At 38.0% G+C, this 25582-nt stretch overlaps 1 protein-coding gene across 1 annotated transcript in view; it reads left to right on the plus strand.

The window, feature by feature from the left end:
* LOC120297280 (vomeronasal type-2 receptor 26-like) overlaps positions 1-25582 on the plus strand; it is a 94037-nt gene that overhangs the window by 18289 nt on the left and 50166 nt on the right. Inside the window, exons 2-3 of the mRNA XM_039319724.1 lie at positions 18737-18865; positions 19665-19791. Of these exons, the coding sequence (XP_039175658.1) occupies positions 18737-18865; positions 19665-19791 (256 nt within the window). The remainder of the gene's footprint in view (positions 1-18736; positions 18866-19664; positions 19792-25582) is intronic.

Raw genomic sequence — 25582 nt, forward strand, 5'->3', positions numbered from 1 at the left:
GGGCACATAACTAAGAATATCAGCAAATAGCCCAAGCCTGCAAAGATGAAGTGAGGAAAGCCAAGGCTCAAAATGAACTAAGGCTTGCGACCAAAGTCAAAAATAACAAAAAAAACTTCTTTCAACATGTAAAAAATAAGAAAAAAGTGAAGGAAACGATTGGTCCATTAGTAGGTGAAAGTGGCAAGAAGGTGACTAGCAATAGAGAGAAAGCAGAACTATTTAACTCGTTTTTTTGCATCTGTCTTTACACAAAGGGAAAAAAACAGACCAACCTATCAAAAATAGTGCCATAAAAAAAACAGTATAGAAACATAAGTTAAGATAGGCAAGAAAATGGTTAGTGAGCACTTGTCCAGCCTAGACAAGTTCAAATCGCCAGGACCAGATGGATTACACCCCAAGGTTCTCAAGGAACTGGCAGATGTGATCTCAGAACCACTGAACTATATTTTTCAAAGATCCTGGAGCACAGGGGAAATACCAGAGGACTGAAAAAGAGCTGTTGTAGTTCCTATCTACAAAAAAGGAAAAAAATGGACCCAAGAAATTACAGACCTATCAGCCTGACCTCGATACCTGGGAAGATTCTGGAAAAGATAATCAAACAACGAATTAGCGAACACCTAGAGGCAAACCAAGTCATTACTAAAAGCCAACATGGTTTTGTCAAAACAGATCATGCCAGACAAACCTTATTGCATTCTTTGACCAAGTGACAAAATTAGTGGATCAGAGGAATGCTGTTGATATAATTTACTTGGATTTTAGTAAGGCATTTGATAAAGTAGATCACAACCTACTGCTTGATAAGAGAGAAAAATGTGGGTTAGACAGCATCACCACCAGATGGATTCGTAGCTGGCTAATCGGCCGTACTCATCATGTGGTCCTCAATGGAACTGCATCTACATGGAAGGAAGCGTGTAGTGGGGTGCCCCAGGGCTCTGTCCTAGGCCCAGTGCTCCTCAACATCTTCATCAATGATTTGGACGAGGAGATAGATGGGGAACTCATCAAATTTTCAGATGACACCAAGTTGGCAGGAATAGCCAACACTCCAGGAGATAGGCTTAAGATACAGGAGGACATGGACAGACTTGAACACTGGGTATTATTTAACAAAATGAAATTCAATGGTGAAAAAAGTAAGGCTCTACATTTAGGCAAGAAAAACCAAATGTACAGGTATAGTATAGGTGGTACCTTGCTGAATAGTAGTAACTATGAGAGGGATCTCGGAGTCCTAGTGGACAATCACTGAAATATGAGCCAGCAGTGTGCTGCAGCTGCCAAAAAAGCCAACACAATGCTAGGCTGCATTAACAGAGGGATAAAATCAAGATCATGTGAAGTATTAATACGACTTTACAATGCCTTAATAAGGCCACACGTGGAATACTGCATCCAGTTTTGGTCACCACGATGTAAAAAAGATGCTGAGACTCTAGAAAGAGTACAGAGAAGAGCAACAAAGATGATTAGGGGACTGAAGGCTAAAACATATAAGGAACGGTTGCTGAAATTGTGTATGTCTAGTTTAACGACGAGAAGGATGAGGGGGGACATAATAGCAGTGTTCCAATATCTCAGGGTCTTTCACAAAGAAGAGGGAGTCAAAAGCGCCTGAAGACAGGACAAGAAGCAACAGATGGAAACTGATCAAGGACAGGAGCAACTTAGAACTAAGGAGAAACTTCCTGACTGTTAGAACAATTAATCAGTGGAACAACCTGCCTCCAGAAGTGGTGAATGCGCCAACAGTGGAAGTTTTTAAGAAGAGAGTGGACAGCCATTTGGCTGAAATGGTATAGGGTTTCCTGCCTGAGCAGGGGGTTAGACTAGATGAGCTCCAAGGTCCCTTCCAACTTTATTATTATTATTATTATCTCAATCATCGCACAGTCAGCCAGATGTTCAGACTGGATTTGGCATTTTGTCTACCTATCGAGTCCTTACCCAGGACCTGGGATAGGCAGATGTGGATGTTTGATGGTATTACAGATATCGTCGCAGGATGGAAGCAGTTCCTAGTAAGGCCGCCTTTTGCAATTGACTAATAGCGAATTTGTCAATGCCAATGGTGTTCAAGTGGTGCTCCAGTTGTTTTGGGATTGCGCCCAAGGAGCCTATGACTATTGGTACTACCCTTGCTTGCTTTTGCCACAGTCTTTCTATTTCTATTTGTAGGTCTTTGTATTTTGTTATCTTCTCCAGTTCTTTCTCTTCTATTCTGCTATCTCCAGGCACTGCCACGTCCACTATCCAGACTTTTTTGTCTTTCTTATCGACAATTGTTAAGTCTGGGGTGTTATGTTGCAGGTGCTTGTCTGTTTGAATTCTGAAGTCCCAGAGCAGTTTAATTTTATCATTTTCTATGACTTTCTCTATTTTATGATCCCACCAGTTTTTGCTTACAGGCAAATGATATTTTTTGCAGATCTTCCAATGCACCATTGTTGCTACTTTGTCATGCCGCTGCTTGTAATCAGTCTGTGCAATCTTCTTGCAACAGCTTACCAAGTGGTCCACTGTTTCTTCAGCTTCTTTGCATAGGCGGCACTTACTGTCTGTTGCTGTCTTCTCAATTTTGACTTTGTATGCATTTGTCCTTAAGGCTTGGTCTTGTGCAGCCAGAATTAGTCCCTCGGTCTCTTTCTTCAATTTTCCTGCTCTTAGCCATTGCCAGGTTTTATTATTATCTGCTTTCCCAGCTATTTTTTTCATGTATTGGCCATGTAGTGCTTTGTCTTCCCATGCCTCTATTCTGTTCTTCATTTGGTCTTTCTTGTAGGCCAGTTTGGTCTCTCCAGTAGTTAGTAAGCCTTCCTGATATACTAATTTCAGTGCATCTTCATCATTGTTCTTCAGATATTCTTCCAAAGCCATTTTTTCTTCTTCAACCATCTGATGTACTTGTAGCATTCCACGCCCACCTATTTGCCTTGGTAGATAAAGTCTATCAATGTCACTGCGTGGATGAAGGGCATGATTCATTGTCATTATTTTTCTGGTCTGCCTATCCATTGCTTTTAGTTCTGCTTGAGTCCAGTCCACTATTCCAGCTGTGTATCTAATGACTGGGATTGCCCAGGTGTTGATTGCCTTTATGGTATTTCCTCCATTGAGTTTGGATTTTAAGATCTTCTTCACTCTCTTGATGTATTCACCTCTAATCTTTTTCTTGACTTCAGTGTGCTTGATGTTGTCAGCTTGAAGGATACCCAAGTATTTGTAGTAATCTTCCTCATCCAGACTCTTAATGTTATTTTCGTGGGGCATCTTGATTCCTTCAGTTTTCACTATTTTTCCTTGTTTGATAGTAAGTGTGGCACATTTGTCCAAGCCAAACTCCATTACAATATCTTGGCTATATATACGGACAGTGTTGAGCAGCGATTCTATTTCAGATGATGTTTTTCCATACAGCTTCAGATCATCCATGTAAAGGAGGTGGGATAGTCTAGCAGATGTTTTTGATGTTTGATAGCCATGTCCTGAGTTATTCAGTATTGTTGACAGAGGAAACAGTGCAATAACAAATAGTAATGGTGATAATGAATCTCCTTGAAATATTCCTCTCTTGATATTAACCTCTCCCAGCTTTTCACCATTGATCTGCAACTGTGTCTTCCATTGTGCCATCGATCTTTGCACAAATTTTCTGATGTTTCTACTTACTCCTGTTATTTCTAGGCACTTGATTATCCAATCATGTGGCAGAGAGTCAAATGCCTTTTTGTAGTCAATCCATGCCACATTCAGGTTGGTCTTCCTTCTCTTGCAGTTTTCCAAGATCATTTTGTCTATTAGGAGTTGATCTTTTGTTCCTCTGCTATTGGGGCGGTTTCCTTTCTGCTCAGGTGGAAAGAGATTGTTTTCAACTAGATGCTGTTGTACTGCATCAGCTACCACACCAGTTAGTAATTTGAAAGTTGTTGGTAAGCAGGTAATTGGCCTGTAGTTACCTGGTGTTGCCCCTTTTGCTGGATTTTTCATTATTAGGTAGGTTTTCCCAGTTGTTAGCCACTTTTCAATTTCTCCTCCTTGTAGTATATTGTTGAATTGCTTGGCAATGAGTGGGTGTATAACAGTTAGATGTTTCAACCAAAACCCATGCAGTTCATCTTCACCTGGTGCTGACCAATTATTATTATTATTATTATTATCATCATCATCATTATTATAATCCTGGGATATTCCACAATTCTTTTCATATTTCATATAGTCACGTCTAGATGCGATGGGTAGAAGATTAATTATAAGAAATAAACAAATATATATTTTTTCTCTAGTTTGGCCAGTACGGCATATTTTCATACAAGGAATATTTCAGTGGGAAATCTTTCAATGCTGGCACTGCCTCACATGTATCCTAGCACCATAGAGGATTTTGCTAGTTCTTGAAAGAAGTTAATTGTGCCTTAAGTTAGTTCAGCATAAATCGCACAATTTTTGATTGTTACTTTCACGTGCCCCTTTTTCAACTCTTCATAGGATGATTCCTAGATTGATTTCAATTGCTGTTTTCCTCCCATGTCAAATACAATGAAACAAGAATGAAGATCTTACCAAACTGTTTTGGCTTTCATTATGTAAAAAAACCAAGTGAGTGATAATTTTCAGGCTCACTGTTATGTGTCCCCGGAGAATATTTGTGGCTACAATCACAAAGGTTAAACAAATAAAATGAATGAAGTCATATATAACACTTCCTAGAGTAGTATGAGTTAAAGTGTTAAATTTAATTTTTATTTAACTTGATAGAAGATACAGATCACAACTTATCCATGGGTTTAAACAGCCACAAAAAAGTTAACTGACTTACTCTGGACCTAAGACTGCAAAGCAACAGCAGCTTTGAGTAAATAATTATTATTAAAATAACCATAATTAAACTGACAGCTTTTAGGAAAACTACATATCATGTTTAATAGATTTTTCCATACCAACAATTGATCTGTATGATCAGAGCTTTTTTTTTTCTTTTTCAGGACTGCTTTTTGCAAAAGTAATCAGTTAAATCAAGATGTGGCACTAAGATCTTCTCCATTATCATTTTTTTTAAATCAGTGAACAAGATGGTGGTGATAATAATGTTGGCATTAGTTTTGTTACCTTACACAGCTAGCAAATGTCCTGTTGATAAACGTGCAACTCGGGTGCTTCTTCCAATTCTTCACAAATATTACCATTCTGGAGAATTTAACATTGCTAGCATAACTTCTCAGAGCAACGTGCTTTCACGTGCATTATCGTATGAGAAAATACCATCTCCGGAGTACTTTGATGATATTCCGTAAGAACCTGGGATATATTTGAATAGCAATGTGTATCTCTCCTAACTCTCTGTCTGAGCAAGTTGCTTTATAGATGAACTTTTATTCCGATTCATACCATTTTTAATATGACCTCATTCTAGTTTTAGCAGAAAAGCATAATGATAGCATGTTTCTTTATTAATAGAAGCCATACATTCTGTTCTTAATAATGTTTGTGTCCTTCCCTGTTGTTTCTGAAGCTGGTCAGCTCAAGTTGTATTTTGTAACATCATAAAGACTGTTGTGTGCTAATAAGGTTTTGGTTCTCCAACAAAAGCAGGGCATGTTTTCTGATTATATTTATTTCAGGGTAGATTTGAAGACAAGAGCTGCAGCCCTTATGAAGATATATGTTAACCAATTTACTTTTTAACAGCAAGATTCTTTTGTAATCGTTTATTTTGACTCCCAAAATTACATCTGTTGAGTTAGAATGTATAGCGGTTGCAATAGATTTTTCCCCACATTAGGGAAAATGACCAACTTTTCAAAACTGATAAACTATATTTTCAGTTTTGGGCAGAATTCTGAACTTGAATGAACAATTCTGGGAACTTGTTTGTGTTTTGGGTTATAAACAGCTGTTAATTATTCCCAATCCTTGACTTTTTAAAAGGATCTTTTTCTTCTTTCTGCTTCTCCTTCTTCTTAGCCCATTCGTGTGTTTGTGTGTCTGCATGTCTATGTGTGGGTGGGTAAGTGGGTGGCTGTTATATCCATGTGATAACACAACTATAAATTCTTCCTGCAAACTGAATCAAATGTTCTGAGTCCCTGAAAGTATGTGCCATCATATACCTGCTGGCCATGAAGATGCTATGCTAAGCTTTCTTCCGGTTGCTGTCCTAGTATATTGTCCTCCTTTTTGAACAGAATAGACCACATGAATCTAATTTTAACAATGCTCTGGAGCTCAGGTTAAGATATTCTACAAGGGAATGAACAAGAACACTGGGTTTTAAAATCATGAATCATGCAGAACTCTCTACGCAGCCCTGTGAATGAATGAAGGAGGGTCATTTATAATCTTAACACAACTGTATGAATGGTTTGCCTTTACTGAATGCAGGCTGATGCAGATTTCCCAAAACATGTAACAGAATTATTGTGTGCGTGCTGAGTAGAAGTTCCAAATTAAATTCACATACAAATTTCAAAAAGGGATACCTTACCAGAGTGCATTGTTTTCTCCCAAGTTACCCTTCCCGCCATAACAGCTACATAATCTATCTCAGATATAGCATCATTTGTTTGATATATATATTTAATACATATTTTGCTACATTTAGCAATTTTGAAATGTGTGGTTATGTCTTATGTACTTCTTTGTAGGGTGTTGACTCAGCATTACCAGCATATCCTGGCACTGGTATTTGCTGTGAAAAAAATCAATGAAGACCCACATATTTTGCCAAACATCACTCTGGGCTTCCAGATCTATAACAGCCATTTCAGTGCAAGCCGGACTTATCTTGCCTCAATGGAACTGCTCTCCCCCCAGAAGAGGTTCATTCCAAACTACAAGTGTGACAGGAGAAACAATGCAGTTGCCGTCATTGGGGGACCTAACTCAAATGTCTGCCTCCATATGGCCACCATCCTTGGTTTCTACAAGATTCCACAGGTAAAGGACATCTATATTTCTCACGCTTCCCTTATTGGCTTTATTACAATAAGGGGAAAACTATGTGGCTTTTTTACAGTTGAGACTCATATGTTCACTTTCATCCTTCATAATTGAATGTCAGAATTCCTCTGCTTATAGAGACTAAAATACTTTTTCCTGTGATCAAAATTTGTCTCATGTCCCCCGTTTCTTTGCAGAAGAAGGGCACACCTTCCAATCTGCCAAAATTGAGAGTAATAGATTTTATCCTTGACTTTTCATAATTTGATTTAGAAGACTTAGTTGCTAGAATCTAAAAAGAACTAGCAATGCTTTCTGTGATCAAAAACTTGCACTAACGTGTTTACATATATAGAAGTATTTTGGGCAAACTGTTTTTTCCTGTTGCTATCTTCTATTGTTTTCTATTGATGTCTCATAGAAAACATAGGATCACATGAAAACATAGGATCATGGCAGCTATATTATTACAGATATATTAACAGAATATCAGAGTTGGACGGGAGGTTTTCTAGCCCAACCCCCTGCTCAGGCAGGAAACCCTATACCATTTCAGACAAATGGTTGCTTAATCTCTTCTTAAAAACCTCCAGCGTTGGAGCACACACAACTTCTGGAGGCAAGATGTTCCACTGATGAATTGTTCTAATTGTCAGGAAATTTCTCCTTTGTTCTAGATTGGTTCTCTCTGTGATTAGTTTCCATCCATTGCTTTTTGTCCTGCCTTGGAGAATAGGTTGAATCCCTCTTCTTTGGGGAAGCCCCTGAGATATTGGAAGACTGATATCATGTCCCCCCTCGTCCTTCTTTTCATTAAATTAGACCTACCCAATTCCTGCAACCATTCTTTGTATATTTTAGCCTACGGCCCCTAATCATCTTTGTTGCTCTTCTCTGTACTCTTTCTAGAGTCTTAATATCTTTTTTAAAAAATATTGTGGTGACCAAATATATTCACCCATAGATATTATGACATAATTTTTCAAAAATATTTTTGTTCTTTATTTTTAAAAAAAGATTACATATGGATCTGCTCCAGTACTGCATTACAGAAGCCAAGCAGGCTTTGTGCAACAGATGTTCCCAAGAGGCACTCATCAATATAATGGGATCCTTCACTTACTTCTGCATTTCAGATGGACATGGATTGGGGTGCTTTCCCTTGATGATGACAACGGGGAAAGGTTTGTGCAGAATGTCCTTCCCTTTTTCTCTGAGAAGGGCATTTGTTTTGACTTCATACAAAGGCTCCCCAAACAAGGATTTACGGGGGAAATGCAGAAACTTATAGAAGGAGGACTTGCAACTTACAACACCATTATGAGAAACAGTTCCAACATTTTGCTCATACATGGAGAAATTCAGACAGTGCCAATTTTGAGATTCATGATAGCAAGTTCAGTATATTTGGATATATCTTCAAAGCCAGGTGATAAAGTCTGGATGATGATGGCTCAAATGGATTTCACTTCCTTTGCTTTCCAGGGCAGCTGGAGCATAGACTTCCTTCTTGGTGCTATCTCCTTGGCAGTCCAGTCAAAGAAAGTGTTGGGATTTCGAGAGTTCCTTCAGACCAGAAATCCTATCTCAGAAAAAGAAGACGGTTTTATCCAGAGCTTCTGGGAAAGTGTGTTTGAATGTTTTTTCTCAAGCCCCGCTTCAGAAAACACGTCTGAGAAAATCTGCACTGGGTTTGAAAAACTGGAGTCTCTTCCTGGTTCTCTTTTTGAAGTGAAGATGTCTGCTCATAGCTATAGCATGTACAATGCAGTCTATGCTATAGCACATGCTCTGCACCACATACATTTCTTGAAATTCAAGGGAAAAATAATGGTAAAGGGGCAGAGAAAGAAACTTCTCAATCAATACTCTTGGCAGGTACAGTATATGCCCTTAAATGTAAATACAGGATGACAGCAGTGTTCCTATATTTGATGGGCTGTCATGAAGAGGAGTGGGTTAAACTATTTTTCAAAGCACCAGAAGCAAGACAAGAAGCAATGGATGGAAACTAATCACAGAGAGAAGCAACCTAGATGTAAAGTAGAAATTTCCTAGCAATGAGAACAATTACCAATGGAACAACCCATGGAACCACTTGTGAGCAGACTTGTCTTTATAAGTTATGGGTGTTCCATTACTGGAGGCGTTTTAGAAGAGTCTGGACTGTCATTTGTCTGAAATGATATAGAGTCTCTTGCTTGAGCAGGCGGTTGGACTAGTAGATCTCCAAGATCCCTTCCAACTCTGTTATTCTGTTCTTTCTAGTCTATTTTATATCACAAATGGAAAATAGCTTATCGTAGTTTTATATGCAAAGGTATAACTTATAGGCTACAATCTGTGAGTTAAGAAGGAGGAGGGTGGAGGAGGAAAGTAGCTGAGTCCCTGCTGATTGGACCTCCGTTGAATTTAAACCGCCCAGAGATTGCTGGGAAGAGCTACAATCTGTGAGTTAAGAAGGAGGGTGGAGAGGAAAGTAGCTGAGCCTCTGCTGATTGGACCTCCATTGCATTTAAACTGCCCAGAGGTTTAACTAAACCTAATTAACTAAAAATCAAAAACAGCAGTGGTACATTCAGGGCAAGCGTGTCTGAGATTCCTTTCATCTCAGAATGTCTGGCTTAGTTCAGTTGCCTTATTTTGCAGCTGTCTTTCACAGTACTCTTTTCAAACTGGGAAACTGTCCTATCTGTAAACAAATCACAAGTCTACAAGGACAGATTATTTATCTAGGGTCTGTAATCGGCACTCTTCAGGTAGAAATTAGGTGTCCGGTTCAGCCCTTCTAATCTACTGAGCCTCCATATTGGATCTAATCCTCAGTAACAGAGATGAAATGATGGAAGGTGTTGAAGCTACAGGAACCTTGGGGGGAAGTGATCATGCAATATTGGAATTCAACATTCTGGAAGCACAAGCAATAGAACACAGTCAAACTAGAGTCTTGGACTTTAAGAGAACTAATTTCAATAAACTTATAGATGGCTTGGGAAGGATTCCATGGATGAGAATCCTCAAGGGAAAACAACTCAAGAAGCTTGCAAAATTTTGAAAAGTGAGATAATAAAAGCCTAGTCTAGCAAAATACCAACCAAGAAGAAAAATAACAGTTCTCAAAATAAACCAGCATGGTTGCATAAAGAAATCTCTGATAAACTGAAAGATAAAAAGAACAAGTATAAAAAATGGAAAGAGGGGCACATAACTAAGGCAGAATATCAGCAAATAGCCCGTGCCTGCAAAGATGAAGTGAGGAAAGCTAAGGCTCAAAATGAACTAAGACTTGTGACCAAAGTCAAAAATAACAAAAAAAGCTTCTTTCAATAGGTAAAAAACATGAAAAAAAGTTAAGGAAATGATTGGTCCATTAATGGCGGAAAGTGGCAAGAAGGTGAGAAAGCAGGGAGAAAGCAGAACTATTTAACTCATTTTTCACATCTGTCTTTACACAAAGGGACAGTCCAACCTATCAGAAACAGTACATAAAATAACAGATTAGAAACACAAGTTAAGATAATCAAGAAAGTAAGTAAGTGAGCACCTGGCCACCCTAGATGAGTTCAAATCACCAGGGCCAGATGGATTACACCCCAAGGTTCTGAAGGACCTGGCAGATGTGATCTCAGAACCACTGAACTATATTTTTCAAAGATCCTGGAGCACTGGGAAACTACCAGAGGATTGGAAAAGAGCTGATGTAGTTCCCATCTTCAAAAAAGGGAAAAAATTAGATCCAGGAAACTACAGACCTATCAACCTGACCTCAATACCTGGGAAGATTCTGGAAAAGATAATTAAACAATGAATCAGCAAACACCTAGAGGCAAACAAAGTTATTATTAAAAGCCAACATGGGTTTGCAAAAACAGATCATGCCAGACAAATCTTATTGCATTTTTGACCAAATTAGTGGATCAGAGGAATGCTGTGGATATAATTTACTTGGACTTCAGTAAGGTATTTGGCAAAGTAGATCACAACCTAGTACTTGATAAGATAGAAAAATGCAGGTTAGACAGCATCACTACCAGATGGATCCGTAGCTGGCTGACCGGCCGTGCTCAGTGAGTGGTCCTCAGTGGAATTGCATCTACATGGAGGGAAGTGTGTAGTGGGGTGCCCCAGGGCTCTGTTCTGGGCCAGTGCTCTTCAACATCTTCATCAATGATTTGGACGAGGGGATAGATGGGGAACTCATCAGATTTGCAGATGACACCAAGTTGGCAGGAATAGCTAACACTCCAGAAGACAGGCTTAGGATACAGGAGGATCTGGACAGACTTGAACACTGGGCACTATTAAACATAAGGAATGGTTGCTAGAATTGGGTATGTCTAGTTTAAAGAAGAGAAGGACAAGGGGGGACATGATAGCAGTCTTCCAATATCTCAGGGGCTGCCATAAAGAAGAGGGAATCAAGCTATTTTCCAAAGCACCTGAAGGCAGGACAAGAAGCAACGGGTGGAAACTAATCAAGGAGAGAAGCAACCTAGAACTAAGGAGAAACTTCCTGACAGTGAGAACAATTAATCAGTGGAACAGCCTGCCTCCAGAAGCAGTAAATGGTCCAACACTGGAAGTTTTTAAGAAGAGACTGGACAGCCATTTGTCTGAAACGGCGTAGGGTTTCGTGCCTGAGCAGGGGGTTGGACTAGATGACTTCCAAGGTCCCTTCCAACTTTACTACTACTACTATTACTACTACTACTACTGCTACTACTACTATTACTACTATCAGACAGGATTGAGAACAATATAGTTCCCTCTGTTGACTTTGGATAGGCAACTCCATTCTACTCCAAACTTTGTATCAATCTGAGAATCCCCATTTCAGTCTCTGATATTTAGTCACTCACTAAAAAATAATGAGACAGAGATCAGAGCTGATTTGATCCTAAAGATCACTTTGATCTCAAGAGATACTCTCATGGATGTTCCCAGAAAAAATTAAATGCTGGATTAGAAATAAATGTTTGTTTTATGTGTACTAATTTCCACAATGTTGCAATTCATTTCTCTGCAATTCATTTTTCCCCCACTGGAAGAAAACACTACTTTTGTCAGTTCTGTACTTCTAGTCCAGTATTTTTCAACCACATCAACTTTAAGATGCATAGACTTTAAGTTACAGACTTCTTCAGTTAGTTGGAGTTCACACATTTAAGTTGCTGAATTTGAGAACCACTGCTCTAGTTTAATAGGATATTGTAGGAGTTGACTAGGCTGAGCCCAATGGAGGGGGTCAAGGACATCATCAATTTGGAGTCCCTTCATGCCCTTAAAAGATCTAAGTCTAGCCCTCCTTGAGTTCCACTGACTCTTAGGATAGAGCTGGAAGGGATCTTGGAGGTCTTCTAGTCCAGCCCCCTGCTCAAGCAGAAGGACCTGTACCATGTCAGATAAGTGACTGTCTAGTCTCTTCTTAAGAACGTCCAGTGATGGAGCACCCATGATTTCTGAAGGTTCCACTGTCCTCTTATCTGCCACTATTTTGCTTTGACCATTAGTAGTTCAGATACCTGCAAAAAGATAGCATGGAATAAACCTGTACTCATTTGAATGATCTTGGTTCCCGATTTCCTCTGTCTCACAAGATATATTAGCAATTCTATATTGATTTTTAAAAATTATGACATTGGCTTTCGGTACGGAGCGACAGCGATGGCGGCTATCTTCTAGCCGTCCAGCTGGGAAAGTGTCAGAGCCGCGGAGCGCAGCACGCACCAGCTGGCCCGCGGCTCGGAATTCCCTTCCCGGGCAAAGGGAAGGGACAGAGAGTGCAAGAGTAGAGGTAGAACCCCTGAACCCTCTCTGGATTTAATTCTAGAGGGGGTGAAAGGAGTGTTCCCTCGGAGCTCTTGCTGTCTCCGCCTCCCAGCTGTTTTTGCTTCCTAGGAAGCAAAAGAAACTGCCGCTTCTATCTCCGTGCTTATAGAGAGTTGGTGAGTAATTCTTAAAAAACGGACAGAGCAGTTTAAAGGATTTTTTCTTATATAATTTAGGTGTTTCTTTTTTTTTATTTAGTTCTGATTATTTCTCCTTTTTTATTATTATTGTGGAGAAGGACTTAAGATGGCGTTTTGAAAGTGACGGAGTTTTTTTTTTCCTTTGTTTTTTGTTTCACTTTCTCCTTTTAAGGACTGGACTTTACTTTTGCTTTTGGTATTGAATTCTCTTTTTTGATTTTTTTTTTCTTGGTCTTTTTTCTCTGGATTTTTAAGGATTATAGTGTTTTTGCTGCCTCTTTTAAAAGTAAAATTTTCTCTCTTTCCCCTTCATCTCTTTTTTTTGGGGGGGGGAAAGGGAAGTGAGAACTGTGTCATTTAAAATGGCTTCAAAGAGACAGCCGCCTTCTACAACATCCAAGGTGATTTCCTCTCCTATAACTTCTACTGCACAACCACAACAACAACTTAAACACGCACCACCGGCACAGCCACCACCCTCCCCTCCTTTGCCTGGACTTTCAGCACAAGAGGCTAGAGGTATAATGGGAGAGGCTGTAGCTCAAATGAGAGAGGAAATGAAGCAATTTACTACACAGCTTAAATCAGAAATTAAATCTGACTTCAAAGAAGAGATAAGTGGGATAAAGGATCAATTGGAAAATAATAACAGTATTTTGCAACAAGATATACTTGCAGCAGTCTCAGGTTTGGCTACAGTGGTGGTTAAGCTGGATGCAAGACTCGAGGAAGTTGAAGATAAAGTTGACTCCTTTGATGATAAAATTCAAGATGTGGAAAGGAAGGTGGAGACTTCACAAGAAGATATTCTGATGTTTCAGTATAGGCAGATGGAATATGCCTTGAGGATTAGAGGCCTCAAGGAAGATATGAATCAAGATTTGATGGAGGTGGTCCTTACTGATTTGGCTGTGGTTTTGGATATGGACAAAGGAGAATTACGCAGAGAAGTTGAAAAAGTGTACAGGCTTAACTCTTGGATTGCTAAGCAGAAGAATTTGCCTAGAGATGTGGTGATTTATTTTACGAAGAAGTCTCTGCGTAATGAGATCATACAAGCCTTTTATAATAAAAGATTTCAGATAGCTGCCCAAGATGTCATCATACTAAAGGAAATCCCATCCAAAATTTTAAGAAGCAGGAAAGATTTTGCTTTCTTAGCTAATGAGCTTAAAGCTAGATTGATGCCATTTAGATGGGAAATCCCGATGGGTATTGTTTTGAGCCATGCGGGGACACGTTATAGATTGAATACGGTTGATAAAGCTAGAGAATTCTATACTTCAGTCCTAGGTGCAGGCTCAACTTTACCTGTTCAGAAATCCCTGAGTGGCAAAGAGGCGGAGCAGCAGTCTGAGGCATTAGGTTTGGTTTCTGCTGGGATGCTGCAAGCTGAATGGCAACGCCAGACGGAGGTTAAAGAGCAGAGAATGACTCGCGCAGCTTATAAACGTAAAGAGAAGGAGCAACGTAAGAAAGAGGCCAAAGAGATTTCTCCTGGAAATGTATCACCGCCGGTGGGAGGAGCAAGACCCAAGAGTCATGCAACACATGTTGCAATTTCAGATCTCCAAGGTGTCTTCTCCAGGCTGCGGGCCAAGGGAGATGGCAAAGTTTTTGACCTGGAATGTTAATGGATTGAATTCTCCTCAGAAAAGGAAAAAAATCTTTTATTATTTGAAGCAATGTAATAATGATGTTATTTGCTTACAGGAAACTCATATTTTACTTAAGGATCAGAAATATTTAGTTAATGCCCGTTGGGATCTCACTTCGTATCTTCTGCTCCCGGGAAGAAGGGGGGAGTTGTTATCTATGTTAAGCAAAATCTACCAGTTTGTCTGGTGGAGTCTGACCCCCAAGGGAGATATGTGATGGTTGAATTGGGCTTATATGGTAAGAAAGTACTTATAGTGGGATTATATGCACCAAATCAGCAACAGGAACAATTTTACAGACTCTTACATGAAAAAATAAATCTGCTGGACTACAGGTCCGTGGTACTAATGGGGGATTGGAATGGTGTCTTAGATGTACAAAGGGACAAAAAAGGTTCCTCTCCTCTTCTTAAGCAGGCAAAATTACCTAAAGCCTTTTTTGATATGAAAGAGGACTGGGAATTATGGGACTATTGGCGGGAATGCAATCAAGAGGAGAAAGACTTTACCTTCTTTTCAGATAGACACCAATCCTTCTCAAGAATTGACTTTTTCTTGATTACAACGGACTTATATAATAGAGTAAAGAATGTCAAGATTTTCCCTAGGTCTTTGACGGATCATAGTCCAGTCTGGATGGAGTTGACTCAAGAAAAAGAGGAGAGAAGATCCTGGAGGGTGAATGAGAATCTATTTAGATAAGAAAAAAATGTTCAGAAACTAAAGGAGTGTTTAAAGGATTATTTTGCTTTGAATATGTATAAGGGGACTTCAATGTCAATGGTATGGGATGCAGGGAAAGCATTTATGCGTGGGATTTTGATAAAAATGAATAACTGTCATAAGCAAAAACAGATTCAGAAACGTAAAGAATTGGAAGATGAAATTAAATTAAAAGAAAAGTCTTTGATTTTAAATCCTTCTGATGAAAGTATTAAAGAATCCTTAAAGTTGTTAAGAACACAATTTAATATGTTGTTAGTAGATCAAGCTGCAACTAATTTATTGTTTATGAAACAAAACACATTCTGTAATGCTAACAAGCCAGGGAGATGGTTGGCTTATCAATTGAGAAAGAAACAGAGACAGAGAACAATAGACAAAATAAATTACAAGGGTAAATTAGTTTCTCAGAAGGAACTGATTAAGAAATCTTTTTTGGATTATTATCAAAAATTATATAAATCTACTAATGTGCAAATTTTAGAGATAAATAAATACCTAAGCGAGGTTAGTTTCCCTAAATTGACAGAGGATCAGAAACATGAAGTTAATGGTTTAATTACTAAGGAGGAAATTTCGTTAGCAATTCAACAATTGAAACCAGGGAAAGCACCGGGTACGGATGGGTTAACAGCTGTTTACTATAAAGCCTTATTGGAGGAGATGACTCAACCATTAGGTGATCTTTTTAATGGTATTTTACAGGGTCAAGAGATTCCTCCCTCATGGCGTACTGCTTTTATATCATTGATTCCAAAGGAAGATCAAGATCTTACTTTACCAAAGAATTATAGGCCTATATCTCTTTTAAATGTGGATTATAAGATATTTGTAAAAATCTTAGTAAATAGGCTTATGAGGGTTGTGCACCACCTTGTGCATAAAGATCAATCTGGGTTCATAACTGGAAGGTACATGAAAAATAATGTCAGACAAATTATTAATTTATTAGAATATTTAGATAAAAACAACCAAGTTCCTGCAGGGCTGATATTTTTAGATGCTGAAAAAGCCTTTGATCAATTGAATTGGCATTTTATGTTAAGAGTAATGGAAGAGATGAATTTTGGTGAAAAGATATTGCAAGCTCTTATGGTAATATATCAAAAACAAACGGCACAACTTATCGTTAATGGAGGCTTGTCAGAGGTTTTTACAATAGAGAAAGGTACTAGACAGGGTTGCCCACTATCACCGTTGCTGTTTGTTTTAACACTGGAAATACTGTTGATCAAAATTCGAGAGTCGCAGGAAATTAAAGGAATAGAAGTTAATAAAAAAGAGTATAAGTTAAGAGCCTTTGCGGATGACTTGGTCATTACTTTGTCGCAACCTACTTATTCTGTAGTAAAATTATTACAGCTGATTCATAATTATGGTTTGGTTTCGGGTTTTAAGATTAATGTTAATAAGACTAAAATTCTACCTAAAAATATGACTAGTCGGGAGAAGCAGACTTTGGTTAATTTGACGGGTTTTGAAATTGTTAATAAGGTAAAATATTTGGGGGTGATGTTATCTGTTTCTAATGCAAAATTATTTAAAAATAATTATGAAAGGTTGTGGGTTAGGGTACAGAGAGACTTGAAGAATTGGGAAAAGTTGCAATTATCCCTCATGGGAAGAATTGCAGTGATAAAAATGAATATTCTACCCAAGTTTCTCTTTTTGTTCCAAATGATACCGATTTTGAAGAATGAGATCAATTTAACTGAGTGGCAGAAAGGCCTTAATAAATTTATTTGGGCAGGGAAAAAGCCAAGGGTTAAGTTTAAAATTATGCAAGATTTCCGTGAGAGGGGAGGACTCAAGGTGCCGAATTTGAAATTATATTATGATGCGGTGGTTTTAACATTAGTTAGTGACTGGGTAAATTTGACAAATTCTGATATACTCCACTTAGAGGGATGGAATCTACTTTTTGGGTGGCATGCCTATTTAATATTTAATAAAAAAATGGATTGGGCTTTTAAATCTCATATCTTAAGAACTTCCTTACTTAGGATTTGGAGAAAATATTATAAAAGTGATTTCAAAGTACCATTATGGGCTATACCTTGGCATGCGATAGAAGGAATAAAAAGAGGGGTTAAAATGGATATGGTGTCTTATAGACAGTTACTTAAATGGGATGGACAAAACTGGCAGTTAAAATCACGGGAAGAGTTAGCACAAGAAAATATTATTTATTCTTGGTTCCAATATAGGCAATTATCAGATAGATGGAAGATGGACTGTAAGGTGGGTTTTCTCAGAGAAGATGAAAATCTTATCAAGCAAGTGAAGGATCAAAGACAAACCCACATTAAGAGAATTTATGGGGTTTTAGTTGAATTGGATTCAGAAACGGAACTAATTAAAGATTGTATGATTAGATGGGCGCAGAATTTTGGCGAGCCAGTTCCATTGGACACCTGGGAAACTATTTGGGTGAGAAATGTCAAATTTACACAAGCACAGAACTTAAGGGAGAATTTTTATAAAATGTTTTATAGATGGCACCTTGATCCACAAAAAATGTCTTTTATGTACCCTGACTTACAACCTAAATGTTGGAGATGTGGTTGTATGGACGCTACTTATTATCATATTGGTGGTCGTGCAGAGAGATAAAAGCATTCTGGATTAAGATATGGTGGAATATCCAGAGAATTTTTAAAAGGAGGGTAAAATTTACTCCACAATTATTTTTGTTAGGTATAGTTACTGATTGTGATACAAAGGAGGTTATATTGATGTTAAATTTGATTACAGCTGCGAGGCTGTTAGTAGGACAATATTGGAAGAAGGAATCTTTGCCTACATTGCAGGAATGGTTTCTTAAAGTGTCTCATTTGGCGGAAATGGCAAAGATTTCGGCTTTCTTAAAGGGGCAAACGCAAGAGAAATTTCTTGCTGTTTGGGATAAATGGATAAAATTCATACAATTTAAATTTGATATAAAAAATACTATATAGTTTTTTCATAATTTTTAACTTTATATATATATATATTCTATTTTATATTCTCTTTTTTTTATAAATATAAATTTTTTTAACTTTTTTTTAATTAAGCCTATATTCTGCTCTGGGAGGCCCTGGGGGGGGAGGGGGGTTTGGGTAGGGGTGGGGGAAGGGGGGTTTTGTTGGGTAATGTTTGTTTTTTATCTGTATATGTTGTTTTTTGTTTTTGTATTGTCTTTTATTTTCTGTAAAATTTATAAAACTTTTTAATAAAAAAAAAAAATTATGACATTAAAATATTCAGTAATAGAATATTATCTCCTTGTTGATCCCTGCCTGGTGTTTTAAAACTTTTCCCCAAATTTGATCTTAGCTTCATCACATTCTACGAAAAGTATCATTCAACAACAGTGCTGGAGAGAAAATTTCCTTTGATCAAAGTGGAGAAAGAAAAGCTGGATTTGATATTATCAACTGGATAACATTCCCAAATCAGTCTTTCTTGAAAGCAAAAGTTGGAAAGATTGACCCATATGCTTCTTCAAAGAGTATATTCTCCATTAACGACAATAGCATTATATGGCCCAAGAAGTTCAATCATGTAAGGATCCACCTATTTCCTGAGGTATTTCCAAATGTAATAGTATATGGGAATGACCTTGGGAAGAGCCAAGACAAGGGACCAATCAGATAAGAGGTAGTTTAGCCCACAGAAGCAAAGGGGTATGGCAAAAATCTCAGAAGGGATTGTCCCTTGTTTTTTGATGAGTAAAGGGAGACATGTACTTTCAGACTTGCAAAATTTTGTTAGCGTAATCTTACAATAAAGTAGACTTAGTTCATCTAAGCTTCCTGTCTGGACTACCATGCATGTCTAACACAGATGTCGTAGCCATGTTTGGTCAAGGAAATCATTGGCATTGGTCCTAGAAGCTGGATTGCAGAGGAGCAATGGAAGTCTCCCAAACAGTTTTGCCTCCTCACCTTAATGGGCTGAAAAGAGATAATATACAGCATAATCTCTCCTAACGCTTCTAAGGCAACACTGCACACATGTGTCAGCATGCTATCTTCTATGCATGAAAAGAGAAAGGGTATTCTCTTAACATTCAATTTGGGGAACATAAAAGTATTTAATTTCACATTTTCTCAGGTTTGTTAAGTGACATTTATCCAAATGAAGGTTTAAGGCAATCTTGAGATAAATATCAATTATTAGAGAAGTTAAGTGACAGCCTAACTCACTAGAACCATCCCTTATGAAGAGCATGAGATTTGGGTGAAACAATAATCATACAGTGCTGAAAGAAAAGTCTGCATTAGTTTTGCAGTAAATGAATATTGCTATTTATTTGATTTAGTTTTGCTTTTTATATGTTTGATACATATTTATTGATATGACTATTTGATTTTTTTACATTAAGACACAACCTATTTCAGTATGTAACGATAACTGCCATCAAGGATTTTATAAAATGAAGAAGGAGGGGAAGCCCTTTTGCTGTTATGATTGCCTTCCATGTCCAGAAGGAAAGATTTCATCCCAGAAAGGTGAGAAAAAATGAACCTAGAATTTTCAAATGCTTTGATATTTAGCACATGCAGTTCCTTTGCATTTAAAATGATGTATGTAATTCATTAGCATCATATTAAACAGTTCAGTTTGGGTTTTGTAGTATGGGTTAAAGATTCTATCTGATTTGTGAAGGAGCAAACACATGGAGAAGGAGAACAAAACAATAAGTATTTAATTCTTAAACACTATGTTTACTTTACACTAAGTATTTAATCCTTAAACATTATGTTTGGAATATTTATCTTGGCCTTTTTTTTGAAGGCCTGAAACTGCAAGACCACCATTTCCTCCAAACCATTTGGCCCACCCAGTGTACATATTACGCTACTCTCTTTATTCTGTGAGATGAAAGGGACTGAGGTCTTTTCCAATAATCAATTGCCAGAGCAATAAAGAATTAAACAAGAGCTAAAGACAGCTTACTGGACCATAGTGGATGGAAGTAATTATTTGTAACAAGGGAATCAAGAACTTGTTAAGCCTGGCTTCATTCAATTAATAGTGAAGGATCCTGTATTTGGTCCTTCACAAGGTGGAAAGACATGCACAGTCTATAGATAATCCCAACTTGAACTGTTGGTCCTTCACAAGGTGGAAAGACATGCACAGTCTATAGATAATCCCAACTTGAACTGTTGGAGAAGGTTTAACATTCATAATAAATTTATTCACCATTTTTATAAGTGATAATTAAGGTTTGTTTTGTTTCTACTAAAGTTGACTGATAAGATTTAAAATTTTAATCCAATTTATCTCCTTCATAGTTTTGCCATTACAGAAAAAAAATTTGAAATGAATTAAATTGTTCATATATATTTTCTCTTCCAGACATGGTTGACTGTGTTCGTTGTCCAGAAGGACAATTTCCAAATGATGCTAAAGATGGATGTCTTCTGAAAAATATCACTTATCTGTCTTATAGAGAACCTTTAGGATTTGGTTTGACTATTCTTGCCCTCTCACTTTTTTTAATTACAGTATTGATGCTGTTGATATTTATTAGACATCAGGGTACTCCCATTGTCAAAGCCAATAACAGGAATCTCACTTATGCTCTCCTTATTTCTCTTCTGCTCTCATTCCTTTGTGCTTTACTATTCATTGGCCAGCCCAGAAAGTTGACCTGTCTTTTTCGACAAAGTGCCTTTGGTATCATCTTTACATTTGCTGTATCTTGTGTCTTGGCCAAAACCATCATTGTGGTTCTAGCTTTTAAGGCCACAAAGCCTGATTCCCAAATGAGGAAGTATATGAGAAAGCCACTGGCTACTTCTATTGTTTTTTTATGCTCCTTTGTCCAAATTGTTATTTGTACCATATGGTTGATAATTACTCCCCCATTCCCAGATTTTGATATGCATTCTTTAGCCGAAGAAATTCTACTGGAATGTAAGGAAGGCTCAATGGTCATGTTTTACTGTGTCCTCAGCTTTATGGGTTTCTTGGCACTTCTGAGCTTCACTGTGGCTTTCTTTGCCAGAAATTTGCCAGATACATTTAATGAAGCCAAGTTTATCACCTTCAGTATGCTGATGTTTTGCTCTGTTTGGCTAACTTTTGTTCCGGCATACTTGAGTGCAAAGGGAAAATACATACTGGCTGTGGAAATCTTCTCCATTTTGGTGTCCAGTGCTGCATTACTAATTTGTATGTTTCTTCCCAAAAGCTATATTATATTAGTAAAACCAGAACTGAATAATAGAGATCAGCTGATAAGAATAAAGAACTAAAAAATATACAGTGTGTCCAGGGGTCGGCCTTAAATATATTAAGAACTTTGCAAGTTTATTTCTTTGTAAAGTTGTGGTAAAACTAGAACTAATTGTTCTAGTGATTACCACAATATATACAAAAATGTTGAAACTCTGGAAAGAGTGCAGAGAAGAGCAACAAGAATGATTAGGGGGCTGGAGGCTTAAAACATATGAAGGGCGGTTACAGGAATTGGGTATGTCTAGTCTAATGAAAAGAAGGACTAGGGGAGAAATGATAGCAGTGTTCCAATATTTGAGGGTGTCAAGTTATTTTCCAAAGCACCAAAAGGCAACACAAGAAATAATGGATGGAAATTTGCCAAGGACTAAGGAGAAATTTCCTAATGGTGAGTGCAATCAACCAATGGAACGGCTTGCCTTCAGAAGTTGTGGGTGTTCCATCACTGGAAGATTTAAAAAAGAGACAGGATAACCATTATATCTGAAATGGGTATGGGGTCTCCTGCTCATGCAGGGGTTGGACTAGAAGAACTCCAATGTCTCTTCGAACTCTATTATTCTATGTTCTTTGTTCTAACTAATCTAGTTCTAAGACAGGATACCCATTACTATATTTGCCTAACACGGCCCACTGCTATATGTATTTAGTTACTGATCATCTGAGTCTCATCTGCTAATTTCTCAGCAATAGCTCATCCCCAGGTGCCTTACACCTGAGATCCCCAACCTTTTAGTCACCAGGGACTGGTTCCATAGAGAGTGGTTTTTCCATGGACTGGAGGATGTATGATTTTGTGTGCTGCCTGCATCTTGTGGATGGGGCTTTGCTTGTTTGTGTGGACCAATTGCTGGCATACCACAGCCCAGTACTGATCCATGGACTGGGGTTGGGGATCCCTGCCTTATTCCCATTACATAAGGAAATGTTTATTTTATTTTCTAAAATGTAGTTATTGCCTACCTTGCTGTGGGGCTATTCTAGGCAGAATTTTTCCACATTATTCCATTTCTTGACAAAAAATATGTATCTTTGCATCCTTCTAATGTATGGACACCATTACTGTAATATATATATGAGACAGGAAATTCAGAATTTGACAATCTTCTTGTTACTGTAAGACAGAGTTTCTTCACAAATAAAATCCTTGATTGGTTACTGCATGGGTAGGATCCTGAGCTGGAAATTTGTGTTATTAAATTTGTATTTGAGAAGCCATCCCACCCCAATGGGACTATCCTCACACTAGCAGAAGAGGCCAACTACAGATCCTGTCTGCTAAGAAATTCTGGTGTGTGTGTGTGTGTGTGTGTGTGTGTGTGTGTGTGTGTGTGTGTGTGTCTGTCATGGAGAAGCAGCTTTTTCACTGTGGCCCTATCCCTATGGTACACTCTACCTCTGGAGGTGAGAACTTCTCTGATTCTTTGGGCCTTCTGAAAAGATATTAAAATCTTGACTTGCTGGTTGACTTGGAACCCTGAGAGGGACACTCACCATTGGAGGGGGTTGATAGGGTAAGAAGGCATCATCCCTATGCAGTCTGGCTTCTACTCTTAGTTTTTTTCTATATGTAGTTCTAAAATTTTAATTTGGATTTTAATTGTTTTTCTATTTGTCTTTTTTAAAATCTGTAACCCACCCAGAGTTGCTTTATAAGGGAGATGGGTGGCATAAACATTTGATAAATAAATAAATATTGTAAATACATATTGCAAATAAATAAATAAATAAATAAATATTGAAGTTTCTAATTTCTCCTCTTCTCATCTAAAATGTTTGGAAATGTAGACTATCCAAAACTATAAATGATCTAGATGGAATAGTTATACAAATTCATATCTATTGTTGTTGCTCACATTATCTCAGTAAATAATAATAATAATAATAATAATAATAATAATAATAATAATAGTAATAGTAATAATAATAATAATAATAATAATAATAATAATAATAATAATAATAATAATAATAATAATAGTGCCTGGAGACAGCAGAATAGATGAGTGCCTGGAGACAGCAGAATAGACGAGAAAGAACTGAAGAAGATAACAAAATACAAAGACATACAAATAGAAATAGAAAGACTATGGCAAAAGCAAGCAAGGGTAGTACCAATAGTAATACGCTCCTTGGGTGCAATCCCAAAAAAACTGGAGCATCACTTGAACACCATTGGCATTGACAAATTTGCTGTTAGTCAATTGCGACCTTATTAGGAACTGCTTCCATCCTGCGAAGATATGTGTAATATCATCAATCATTTATTTATTTATTTATTTATTTATTTATGAGACTTATATACCGCTTTAAGTGCAAGCACTCTCTAAGCGGTGTACACCAGTAAGCAATGTATATATATATTTACATTGCTCCCAACAATCTGGGTCCTCATTTTACCTACCTCGGAAGGATGGAAGGCTGAGTCAACCTTGAGCCGGTGAGATTTGAACCGCTGACCTGCTGAACACAGTCAGCTAAAGTGGCCTGCAGTACTGCACTCTAACTACTGCGCCACCTCGGCTATCCCAGGTCCTGGGTAAGGACTCGATAGGTAGACAAAATGCCAAATCCAGTCTGAACGTCTGGCTGACTATGTGATGATCAATCATCATCATCATCATCATCATCATCCCTCAGTGAGGCACTACCTTGACGAGGTTGTGGGGCTTGTGTACTCTGAGGAAGATGAGAGCTATGCCACTTACTCTCTTATCCCCAGTAGAACCCATAACTTGGGGGAATGGAAATACCAATTCATAAAGAACCATGAAAGAGATGAGATTCAGACCTCACTAATTATCTTTGAAGATACCTGCCAAGCTTACACCACTATAAAGCCCAGGAAATGACTCATATATCTCTTGTCTTGAAGACTTGCTTAAGCCAAATATTGACATCTGTGCTGAGAAAAAGGATGAAAACCAATAATTTAAAAAACATAATATTTATTCATTTGTTTGTTTTTAATTTGTTTATTATTAATGTATTTGACGATTATCTTTAATTTTCATCTAACTAACAAACTTCACATATTTATTTCCTTCAGTTTTAATAAACATAAGTTGTCAAGTAAATCCAAAGGAAGAACATATAACCAATAATAATGGATAATTAGACATTACCAGCCTAAGAAACAATTTCACAATCATTCCCCTGATTTTGCCATTAGATGTACCTTAGTGTTTAGATCTGGTCTCAGGATGATAATGTAGCACTTGGGGAAGAAAATGCAGCTCAATAGTCCAGCACCAGAGGCCAAGATGGAGAAGACCTGCACAGCCACCATGTATTTTCCTTTAGTACTCAGGTAGGTGGGGAGGAAGGAAACCCAGACACTGCAGAAGACCAACATGCTGAAGGTGATCAGCTTGGCTTCATTGAAAGCTCCAGGAAGATTCCTGGCCAGGAAAGCCACAGTGAAGCAAATTGCAGCAAGGAAGCCCATGTAGCCAAGAACGATATAAAACATGATGACAGAGCCTTCGTTGCATTGAAGGATAATCTCTCCAGGCTGGGAGTGCAGATCAGAGTCAGGAAATGGGGGAGAAGCTCCCAACCACATGGCACAGATGAGAATCTGGACAGCAGAACAAGAAAGGATGATGGAGTTGGCCAAGCTCTTCCCTAACCATCTTTTCACTTTATTGCCTGGTTTTGAGGCTAGGAATGCCAGCACTACTGTGATTGTTTTGGCCAACACAGACGACACAGCTACTGAGAAGACAATGCTGAACACTGTTGTCGGAGAAGGCAGGTGGCTTTCCTTGGTTGGCCAATGAAGAAAAAGGAGGATAAGAAGCAAAGCAGAAGGGAGACCAGGAGGATGTAGGAGAGGTCGCGGTTGTTGGCTTTGACAATAGGAGTTTCAAGGTATTTAATAAATATGAATAAAACAAAGCCTGTGATTAGGAACAAGAGAAGAGCAAAGGAGATGAGGATGATGCTGAGATGTTCTTCATAGGAAAGGAAGGTTATTCTTTTAGAGATACACTGGATTTGGTTCTCGGTTGGATATTGATCATCTGGGCAGTTGTTGCATTTTGTGGTATC

The sequence above is a fragment of the Crotalus tigris genome, unplaced genomic scaffold (genome assembly GCF_016545835.1).
Source record: "Crotalus tigris isolate CLP2741 ecotype Arizona unplaced genomic scaffold, ASM1654583v1 scf7180000023616.527904, whole genome shotgun sequence".
Taxonomy (NCBI): domain Eukaryota; kingdom Metazoa; phylum Chordata; class Lepidosauria; order Squamata; family Viperidae; genus Crotalus; species Crotalus tigris.